This window comes from Musca domestica, unplaced genomic scaffold, assembly GCF_030504385.1.
Source record: "Musca domestica strain aabys unplaced genomic scaffold, Musca_domestica.polishedcontigs.V.1.1 13, whole genome shotgun sequence".
Classification (NCBI taxonomy): domain Eukaryota; kingdom Metazoa; phylum Arthropoda; class Insecta; order Diptera; family Muscidae; genus Musca; species Musca domestica.
In genome coordinates this window covers 13,108,693-13,119,776 of record NW_026712172.1, presented here as the reverse complement: position 1 = coordinate 13,119,776, position 11,084 = coordinate 13,108,693, and the positions used below count along the sequence as shown (strand labels likewise).

The 11,084-nt window shown below is 39.3% G+C and overlaps 1 protein-coding gene across 1 annotated transcript; it reads left to right on the top strand.

The window, feature by feature from the left end:
- Positions 1 to 525: 525 nt before the first annotated feature.
- LOC101895911 (zinc finger matrin-type protein CG9776) lies at positions 526 to 9,660 on the top strand. The gene is made up of 10 exons (XM_005185526.4): positions 526 to 820; positions 952 to 1,584; positions 2,304 to 2,597; positions 3,014 to 3,201; positions 3,963 to 4,393; positions 6,352 to 6,526; positions 6,589 to 6,756; positions 6,821 to 7,005; positions 7,072 to 8,672; positions 8,757 to 9,660. Exons 1-10 carry the CDS (start codon positions 715 to 717, stop codon positions 9,401 to 9,403), a joined length of 4,428 nt encoding a protein of 1,475 aa, XP_005185583.2. The 5' UTR covers positions 526 to 714; the 3' UTR covers positions 9,404 to 9,660.
- The last annotated feature ends 1,424 nt before the right edge of the window (positions 9,661 to 11,084 follow it).

Here is an 11,084-nt window from a genome sequence, read left to right as displayed (position 1 = left end):
CTAACGTAAACATGGCATTATGTGGGGGCTATACGAAAACGTGGAACCTGCCTACTTGTAAACTATGCATGTATGCAAAATTTCAGCCTTCTATCTAACTTCTAAAGATAGCGTGATTACAACAGGCAGACAGACGGTTGAACATAGCTGGATCGTCTTAGAATTTTCCACCTATCCAGAGTATATATACATTGTAGGGTCTATTATGAATATTTCGAGGAGTTACAAACGGAATGACCAAGTTAATATACCCTCCATAGAGAGTTGGAGGTTGCGATTTCGACAGAAAACTGAAAACAAGTGAGGAAAAATTTTCAACATTTTTGTATCGACAAAAAATTTTATAAAAATCAACAAACAAGTGACAACAAGGCACAAAGTGATTGAAAGTGCAATGAGAACATAGCATAAGTCGAACAATCGACTATGAATAGTCGAGTACTCGGTTTTCTCCCAAGTCAGTCCTTTGAGTACTAAAAGTCGATTATTCGATTAATCGAAAGTCGATTTACCTATCCCTATGACAAATCATTTTCATTCGAAGCACTGAAGCACGAACCACTGAAATTCTGAAATGAAATCGTCATTTTAAAAGTTATAAACAATTCAAAAAAACCAATCATATGTAAACACAAATAAACTGATACTGAATTTACAAAGAAATAACTTTTTCAGTGCACTAAACTGAAAATAAGAAGAAAAAAGTTTAGCAACATGGAGGATGAAATGCTATTAAAACAACCTACTGACCGACGTTTGGGTGATAACAGTACCTTACCTCCCGGTCCACCGGGTGCCGAGTTTGATACACCGGTATTTGGTAAGTTGAATGCAAGACACCACATTCCTCGATGTTTGTTGTTATTGTATTTGTAATTCATATGTATGCGTATATAGAAAATGGCAAAAAGCCTAATTTTTAATTCGCTGTTTGACATTTATACATTTTAGAATCGAAGAATGCCCCTCCAAAGATGCCTGCTTTAGAAAAAGAGAACAGTTCCGCAGAGCGTGGTGAACGTTCAGAACGGTCAAGCCGACGTCGCTCGCCCTCTGGAAGTCCGCCGCCACGTAAACGTCGTTCCACTTCACGAGGCCGACGCTCCCCTTCTTCGCCACCAAGTCGTAGGGGTCGTCGATCCCCGTCACCCAGACGTAATCGTTTCCGTGACTACTCACCAGACAGACGCCGTTATGGCAGACGATCGCCCGACCGTAGGTCACGTTATAACCGTGGAGGCAAGGGACGAGATCGTTATAGAGGTGGACGAGGTCGCAGCTCAAGTCGTTCATTGAGCCGCAGTCCAACTCCACCGTCTCGGCGTGGCGGAGGAAGTCGTTGGTCACCCAAAAAGAAACCAAGTTCCCCAGCCCATCCTCCACCCATAACAGCATCGGCTCCTCCACCGCCATATGGTGTTATGCCACCACAAATGTATGGAGATGCTTATGGTGCACCTGGCTATAATCAATATGGCGTTCCACCACCACAGGCAGGTTTTCCAGCTGACGCATATTCTGGAATGCCGGCTCAATCGGCAGGATTTAATGCTGCCTATCCACCGCCTGGATCATGGGGAGTTGGTAAGTTAATATCCATTCGATTGTGTCTTAAAAATTATTTGAAAATCTAAGTAAAATTGAAATCATTCAATTAAATGGAAATATTTAGTAAAATTGGTAATCACTCTAGAAAATTTTACCATTGGCATGATATCATTTTCGTAGACCTTTTTTATACCCTCCATCATAGTATGGAGGGTATATTAAGATTGTGATTCCGTTTATAACACCTCGAAATATACCTTTAGACCCCACAAAGTAAAAATATTCTTGATCAGCATAAAATTCTATGTCGATTTAGCGTTGTCCGTCTGTGGAAATCATATAACGGTACCTCCCGATATTCGATGTGTTGATGATTTTAGCGACATTATTCACCGGAATTGTTTCAAATTTGGTATTTGATGTTCGTAATGGATACTACAGCCTAAGACAGATATTTGTTTGTACATGTCAACGTCTTCGTATAGCCCCCATATAACGGTACCTCCCGATATTCGGTTTTTTGATGATTTTAGCGACATTATTCACCGGAATTGTTTCAAATTTGGTATTCGAAGTTCGTAATGAATATTACAGCCTAAGACATAAAATTGTCTGTGCAGGTCCATGTCTTCATATAGCTACCATATAAGGGTACCTCCCGATTTTCGGTATTTTGACGATTTTAGCTACATTATTTACCGACCCGTCCGAACTTTCAGCTTTTTTTCTTCTTAAATAAATATATTTACTTACAGATGCTTATGGCCAACAACAATGGATGGCTCCACCACCAGCACAAATTCGGCAAATGCCGCCACCTCAACAACCGCCACCACAGCAACCACCACCAACGGTCCAACAGCCACCACCCCAACAACCGCAAGCATCAGCCCCATCCCCCGCCGTTGCAGCACCACAAACTGCAGCAACTGCTAACTCTCCGGTTGTTACAAACACCAATGTACCACCACCACCAACTTTGACAAATCCCTTACATGTATTATCGGATGCTGCCCCTGGTACTGTTGAACCTAATCCTCAACATGATGGTAGGTCAATTAAAAAAAATATAAATATTATTTCACATTTCACGATCAATTCTAATGCAAAATATTTACAATTTGATTCAAAACCAAAACCCAAAAAAATTACAATACGTGTGTGTATGTGTGTAAACATAAAACTACTGGCGATAGCAATAGCTTTAATAAAAGCTTTTTAAGGTGTAATGACTGAAGTATTGCATCCAGTTCCCCTAAAAAGTATGAGGTGAAGAGGAGTCATGAGAACACAGTCCAAATGTAGTAGTCTGATGTCTTGCTTCTAGTCTATGAGCTTCGTAAATGAAATGAAATTGCATGATTCCTAAGAAGAATACGTTTACTTACTTTTGTTTCATTTTTATTTCTTTTTCTGTTTCCCCATACGATGTTGATGATGTGGTGGTCTATTCTTCATACTAAAGCTGTTGCCCAAGAAGCCGAAAATCAACGCGATGAACTTAAAAAGCAGCGTACCAGTTATCTCAAGAAGACAGCAATCTTGAAAAAGGAATTGAAAATGTTAAAAGAACAACGAAAGGAACTGCACTCGGGCAAAGCTCCAGCCTCACCAACAACCAAGGGATTCATCGATGAAAATGAAAAATTACAGGTATGTTTTGTTCGAACTACAAATTCAATGGTTTCCAGAATTATCTCCATTATGCTTATTTTCGTTTAATGTAAACAAAAAAACACTAATTTGAAAACTTATGTTTATCTTGAATTTTTGCACTTAATCCTGGTATTGCATAGTGTTTGAATAACGACCATTTTTCTTTAGCCCATTGATCCCAGTGTTGTTGTTAAAAATACATTCAAACTCCTCGAAATTTCAAAGAACATAAATATATGGCATATGTTCCTTATTGAACATATGTATAAATTTAAATGCGACATTGGAATTTCCTAAACAGCTGGTTAAGCGGAAAAATCGACCATGAGCATGCACAAAATTCCCACAAGTGTGCGTGGATATATGAAGGATTTCTTTGGAGTAGGAGCTACAACAACATGTACTACACTTGAATTTTATCCTAATACTATATATATATATAAGTCGAAATTTATTGTAATTTAGGTTGTATTTGCAATATTGTATGTAAATTAGATTTAAGTCCAGGACAACAAATGAATTGGAACATGGGAGCAACAAAAACAACATTGGATATTTGGAGGAGGATTGGGGAGGCAATCTATATACAAAATGGAGGAGACGTGGATATTTTATGGTCTGGCTGACTGGATGGAAACTATTTGCAAACTTCCCAAAAAACAAACCGAACCTAAGAACATAAATACATTTTGCAATACACCTTCTGCGGAATGATAATTAACCTATTCTTTTTTGCTTACATTTTCTTACTTTTTTAGAGCCAAATTCAAAAGAAACTCAGCACTATCGAGAATGTTATTGACATGTTGACGGGTATTATTGGTGATGACAATATTGATAAGGATGATGATGTTGGAGAAGCCGATGCCGATCAATTACTTAAGGATGCTGCAGCTTCGGCTAAATCTTCAGCAATGCTTGGGGGCTCATCAACCACCAGCAAGTATGCAGCTGAAAAAGAAAGAGTTGCGGCAGAAAAGCCCAAAAAACAGAGTTCTTCATCGTCATCAGATGACAGCACATCGGATTCATCTTCTTCATCCTCGGACTCCTCGTCGTCATCGGAAAATGAGGAGCCAAATAAAGCAGATGATGATGATGACAGTTCACCAGAGCGTTTGAAAAAGAAAGTTATCGAGTCTATGAAGAATAAGGACAAGGACCTTGTACGCAAAGTTGAGACAAAAGTGTAAGTAAAATGTCCAAACACTTCTTTTTATACCCTCCACCTTGGAAAGGAGGTTAAAAAAGTGTGTAAAAGTAGAATAGAGTCCAATCTCCCTCTTCGATTGTCAACTCTATCCCTTTTTCTGTGAGAAAAGAAACACGACCGCTTCGTTAGGGTGCTATTTCAATTCTGATTTTATTTAAGGAATATGTTTCTTACGTACTACTGAAACTAATCTAACTTAACCTAGTCGCAGCCACACAATTGTTCTTATCTATTATAATACTGAATGGAGAACATTGCAGGGCTGCTTGACTTCTCATTCAAGTGGTCTTGTGCATCTACATCGATATCTGTGCGTGTGGGTCATAACCTTTATTATCTCACACATTCTCGTATGCGTCAGCGCACAAGATTGCCGAATTCTTCACATGTGATATTTTATAGAGGCTGGGAAATATTTAATTTTAGAACATTTATCTTTTAATGCTACATTTTCCCAGCGCCTCGATCGCACTCAAAAGTATGTACAAAGTATTTTGTACACATAGTCAGCATAAAATTCTAAGTCGATATAACGATGTCCGTCTGACTATGTTGAAATCACGATACAGCCCACATTATTTGACGTAGAACATCAAAATTTAGCAGAACAATTTATATTGTGTCTAGGATGGTTAGTATTGAAAATGAGATATATCGGTCCACGTTTTGGTTATAGTCCCCATATAACGGTACGTCCCGATATTCGGTATTTTGATGATTTTTGCCATATTTTGTTCACGGATTTGTCTGAAAATTGGTATTTGTAGGTCATAAGGGGTCCTAGTTAGTGTGGCGAAATATTATATGTATGGGTTCACGCTTTGGTATGGCCCCCATATAATGGTCCACCCGATATTTGATATTTTGATGATTTTTTTCCACATTTCTTCGCGGATTTGTCTAAAATTTGGTATTTCTAAGTCATAATGGTTTTTGGCTGCTGTGGCGAAACATTGTATGTATAGATCCACGTTTTGGTATAGCTACCATATAACGGTACCTCCCGATATTCGGTATTTCGATGATTTTAGCGACATTACTTACCGGAATTGTTTCAAATTTGGTATGTGAAGTTCGTAATGGATACTACAGCCTAAGACAGAAAATGAGCCATGAAGGTCCACGTCTGCGTATAGCCCCCATATAACCGTACCCCCTGATAATCGGTATTTTGATGATTTTAGCGACATTATTTACCGGAACTATTTCAAATTTGGTATTAAAAGTTCGTAATAAATACTACAGCCTATGACAGAAAATTGTCTGTGCAGGTCCTCGTCTTCGTATAGCCCCCATATAACGGTACCGCCCGATATTCAGTATTTTGATGATTTTGGAGACATTATTTACCGGAACTATTTCAAATTTCGTATTTATAGTTCGTAATGAATACTGCAGCCTATGACAGAAAATTGTCTGTGCAGGTCCACGTCTTCGTATAGCCCCCATATAACGGTACCCCCGATATTCGGTATGTTGATGATTTTGGAGACATTATTTACCGGAACTATTTCAAATTTGGTATTTATAGTTCGTAATGAATACTACAGCCTATGACAGAAAATTGTTTGTGCAGGTCCACGTCTTCGTATAGCCCCCATATAACGATACACCCGATATTCGGTATTTTGATGATTTTAGCTACATTATAAACAGATTTTTTTCAAGTTTCACATTTGAATTTTGTAATGGTTTATGACAAAATTTGTCTATGCAGTTCCACGTCGTCGTATAGACCCTAATATACGGCCACATTCGGTATTTTTAAGATTTTAACAGAATTTTTAACGGATTTTATTGTTTTGAAAATTGCCAAATTTATACCAAATGGTGGAGAGTATTCAAAGTTCGGCCCGGTCGAACTTACAGCTTTTTTTTTTTTCTTGTGTTTTAATTTTTTTTGTACACATTTTATTGACTACTGCCTTTTTCAGTCCAACCAAAAAGGAACGTTTCAATTACGTGTTTTATGACCCCGAAATGCATTGGTGTCAAACATGCAATATTTTCCCCAAAACCGCCAAAGATTACCTCAATCATTTGCATTCCAAAGAGCATATGGATCGTGAAAGTATTGAGACACCTTGGCACACTGATATGGTGACGGATGTAAGTATTTTTTTAGAGAAAACATAGCGAATAACTAAATTATATTATAAATAATTTTGTAGCAATTTCCAACCTATGACAACGTTCCAACGAAACGTACTCCCATCAGAGGTTTGACGTTCTTTGTGCCAGCCACCGCCTGGTTTTGTAAATTATGCTCCATTTGGATGGGGGATTTGCATTGTGCTTCAACTCACTTAAAATCTCAACTACATGCAAGTAAATATAATGTAAGTACTATTTGTCATAGGAGGTGTGGACATTTTTCAAAAATTTCTCCTTTTGTATTTCTAGTCATTCTTAGAAGAGAATCCCCATTATGAGGTTAACTGGTTGGCTGATCGTCAAAAGGTTTTAAATGACCAAAAAGTAAATCCCTTGCCTCAGCAAATCACATCTGTATCCACAACGGCTGCTGAGCGTAAGAAGTCTAAGAAGGATGATGATAAATCAAGCAGCAAGAAACGGAAGAAGAAGAGGTGAGTTATATTCGGAAAGTCAACATATTTAGAGATATCCATTTAAATGTATTCTTTACTACTTAGTGACAAAAAACAAAAGAAAAAGAAGAAGAAGTCGACAAAGAAACGTAAGAAGAACGATTCGGATTCTAGCGATTCATCGTCCAGTGACTCTTCATCTTCTACGGAGAGTGATGAACCCAAAAAGAAGAAATTACCACCAACCGTGGAAATCAAGGATTTAAATAATCCAAATCCAGCCGGGGTTTCAATACGTCTGTCAATGCGTAAACAGGAAACAGCCAAACATGACGAGGGTGAAGTTCTACAGGCACCACCGCCACCTCAATTGAAAGGCTCAAAGGACGCTGCTGGATCAGCAGCATACGTGGGCGGCAAATGGACTGTTGTCCAGGAAGGTGTAAAGACCAACAGAACCGATGACCAAGAAGACGATGGTATTATACAAGAATGGAACACCGTGCAACCGGTAATTAGCGAAAGCGAAAAGAAACTATTGGAGCAGCTGAAGGGAAAATTGAAAAATAAAACCAACAGTGAACAGCAACAATCGTCGAAGGCCAGTAATGCAAGTAATAATAACAACATTAATACGGATAACAATACGGGGCGTTCGGAAGTCGAAAAGGAGAATCGTCGTGAACGCCGTAGCAGTAAAGATCGACGTGATAGTCGTGATCGGTACGACAAACGAGATCGTAACTCTCGCGATAATCGTGACAATCGTGATCGCCGCACAGCTAGACGATCAATTTCCCGAAGTCCTACAAGAAGTCGCAGTCGAGGACGGGATTACCGTCGCCATATGCGTCGTTCACGGTCAGCAAGTCGTGGACGTGGTGGTGGCTGGCGTGGCCGGAGACGCAACGATCGTTCTCGTTCTAGATCCATAAGAAGACGTTCGCGTTCTTATGATCGACGGGGTGGTAGACGCAATAGCAGATCTCGAACACGCTCACCCAGCCGTAGTCGCGTTGAAAAGCCAATTGTAAGACAACCCGAATTTAGACCACGTGTCCCCGAAAAAGACAAGGAAAAAGAAAAGAAGGCTGCCGAAAAGAAGGAAAAGAAAGAGACACAGAAACCCAAGCCAGCAGCTACTAGCACAGCGGCCAATAGCAAGACGAAACTACCGTTTATAGGAAAAATGCCGGTATTTAAGAAACAAGCCACTGGACAACAGGGTGACGGCGAGAAACGACCAGATGATGCGCAAACAGTTGCTGCCGGTGGTTACATGTATCCAATGGATGCAAGTGCCTACGGCACAATGACAAGGCCACCAGCACCCACAGCGGCACAAATACAAATGGCCATGATGGAAGATGCCTATGGCAATGCACCACCCTTCCACCCGGATGCTGGTATGATGGTGGACTATGACGACTTAATGCCTGACCCCGTACAGTTTGTTAATATCATGGGACAAGCACCTCCACCGCCACCACCACAACAGGCGAGTGATGATAAAGATATGTTACCGCCTGGTATTGATGAGGAAGAATCTGAAGAGTTTCTAACGAAAACAACAGTTGATGGTCCACCGCCAATATCACCGGGTAAGGGTGATTTGCCGCAGGACTTGGAAGATGCCTTGAACATCATATTCCCCGGCGAAAAGAAACTAAAAGATGAGGATGACGAAAAGGCAGCAATTTCAAAAGGTAATTAACAACATTCTGATGCAAAGAAGAAGTTATTTTTAGGAGAAGAAATTATTTTTTAATTTTTATTTTTATCATCATTAGGTGAAACCCAAATCATAAATGACGAACCCAAGTTCCAACCTGAAGAATTAGCCAAGGATGGCATTCACCTGGTCACCATTGAAGAGACATCCCAGTTGGGCTTAGACGAAGCTTCACAAATGTCCATGAATGAGCCACTAGTATTTAATAGACCCTCAGCAACTAATCCATCCACAGCATTTGTGGCCGATATGGATATAGAAGATTCGAATTCCCACAGTACGACTGGCCGTAATAATGATGATGTACCACCAAAACCTTCAGTACGGGAGATTGCTGCAAAACAAGAACCACTTGTTGAAGAGACTGCAACTTTAAATAATGATGATAATAGTTTGTCAGTGAAAGAGGAAAAAGAAGCGATTGACCAAAAAGAAAAAAGCGATAATTTGACGGAAAATGATATTCCAATGCCCGAGAACGTTGTGAAGATTTCAAGTGACACCAGTGAACAATCAAAGATTGTTGCAACAAGTGCAAGTGAACAAAAACAAGAAGACATTATACATCATGAAATAGATCTCGCCGATATTCCGCAGCCACCACCATCGCCAACAGAAAGTGAAAAGAATCGTCGTCAAGAGGAATTGGATGATTTGGCTATGCTAGGCATCGATGCCGATGATATGGCAGCTCAATGTATGTAAACGACGCGGACATTATTTGCCTAGATTTTTTTTTTCTTTCAAGAAAAGGTAAAGTTAGAATTTAATTCTTTTAAACATATAAATTATTTCTTATATTAACAATGGAGTAAAAATACATCTTCAAAGGTGTATTGGCGTATTCACATGCTTGAATAATTACAAACCGATTACATATGCAAACTAATGTAAAACACAACTTATCACAATTCCAAGAAAAATAAAAAAACAAACTGATCACAAATATTTTAAAACTATTACATATGAAGAGTTTTTTCTCTAATACTAGAAAATCCATGACCAGATTCAAACGAGTCTGGAGGGACAAGTGATAAGGCGGAAGCAAGGAGGGTAAATGTTAATGTGAACATCTAAATTGTTTCAAATTATATTTTGCATCAAATGATAATCAGCAAAATATTGTAATGCTCTCAACCAAATCGTTTGGGGTCGTTAAGAAAATTTTGAATCTGTTAAAGGTTTTGCAACGTCAATAATAGAAGAAAGTTAAACATCCAAAATGACGAAGATACTTCGTATTAAATGGAAGGGGGTACCTAAAAAAGAGCGGGTAAAGAAATAAGAAAAGTTATAATGTGTTTGATATCAGTATTATGTATTTTCTTGGTCTATCGTTGCCCTTCCTCTCCAGATCGTTGTTGTTGTAGCAGCTCCTACTGGTGTTTTCGTTCTGAATTTGTTTCTTACTATGGCCTGGGTTCATAATGATACTTGATTTAGGTGAGTAAGTAAACGAAAGAGGTGCAGCGTGTTATATGGGACTGTTCTGCGCAATGATGTCGATTCGGGCACAATACGAATCGAAGCGGATACTCCATCTAGATTTAAGTTGCACAGATTTAAAACAAGGTCACCTTGTCCTTACTCTAAATACTTCCGGCTGGCGAGTTGAAGATGACATTTCGAGGGCGAGGAATTTTGGAAACGCAGAATTTAATGCATATGAACTCCCTGATTTGGTGAACGCTTGTTATTATTTCGAGTCGCAAAACCAGACGTTTGATAGATATCTCTTAGAATTTACTATATAGTGACACAGCGGAAGTATAACGTTGTTGGTGATAGGAGAGATATAGAAGCGAGATAGAAAAGAAAGGGTTTATAGAGGAAGTTTGTTTGCAAGGTGATTGTCTAGTCAGGAAATGCTTTTATCAAACTTGTAGATGATGATGGGATATACCGGGTGAGATGAAAAAGTGCAACCTACTTCCGGCTGCTGTCATTTCTAAGCCACTTGTCCGACAGCTGTTAAAATCATTCCAGTGAAAGCTCATTATGTTGTTTACAAGCGTACAAAAGCATTTTCGTGAGAATTTTCCAGAATAAAAGTTATTCGTGATGGAATTCAAGTGATGGGCCTCCATAACCACCGATGGGCACTCTCTGCTCGTATTAATCGACCGTGGCATCAGAATAAATGCCGAATATTATCACGAAAATATTCTGGAGGGTGTATTAAAGCCTTGGGCACGCAAACATTTTGGCCGCAGACCTTGGATATTCCAATGGGACCCAGCACACTCCACCCACGAATGGTTACAAAATGAGGTTCCTCGCTTCATTTCCAGCGCACAGTGGCCACAAAAATCTCCGGATATCAATCCGTTGGACTATTGTGTCTGGAGTATTTTGGAAAGCTAGGTTGGCACTAAAAAATACCAAA

Coding starts and splice junctions, on each gene's coding strand:
- LOC101895911 (XM_005185526.4), top strand. CDS start 715: ATGGAGGATGAAATGCTATTAAAACAACCTACTGACCGACGTTTGGGT. Junction 821..951: donor GTTTGATACACCGGTATTTG/GTAAGTTGAATG, acceptor TATACATTTTAG/AATCGAAGAATGCCCCTCCA. Junction 6,527..6,588: donor ACACTGATATGGTGACGGAT/GTAAGTATTTTT, acceptor ATAATTTTGTAG/CAATTTCCAACCTATGACAA.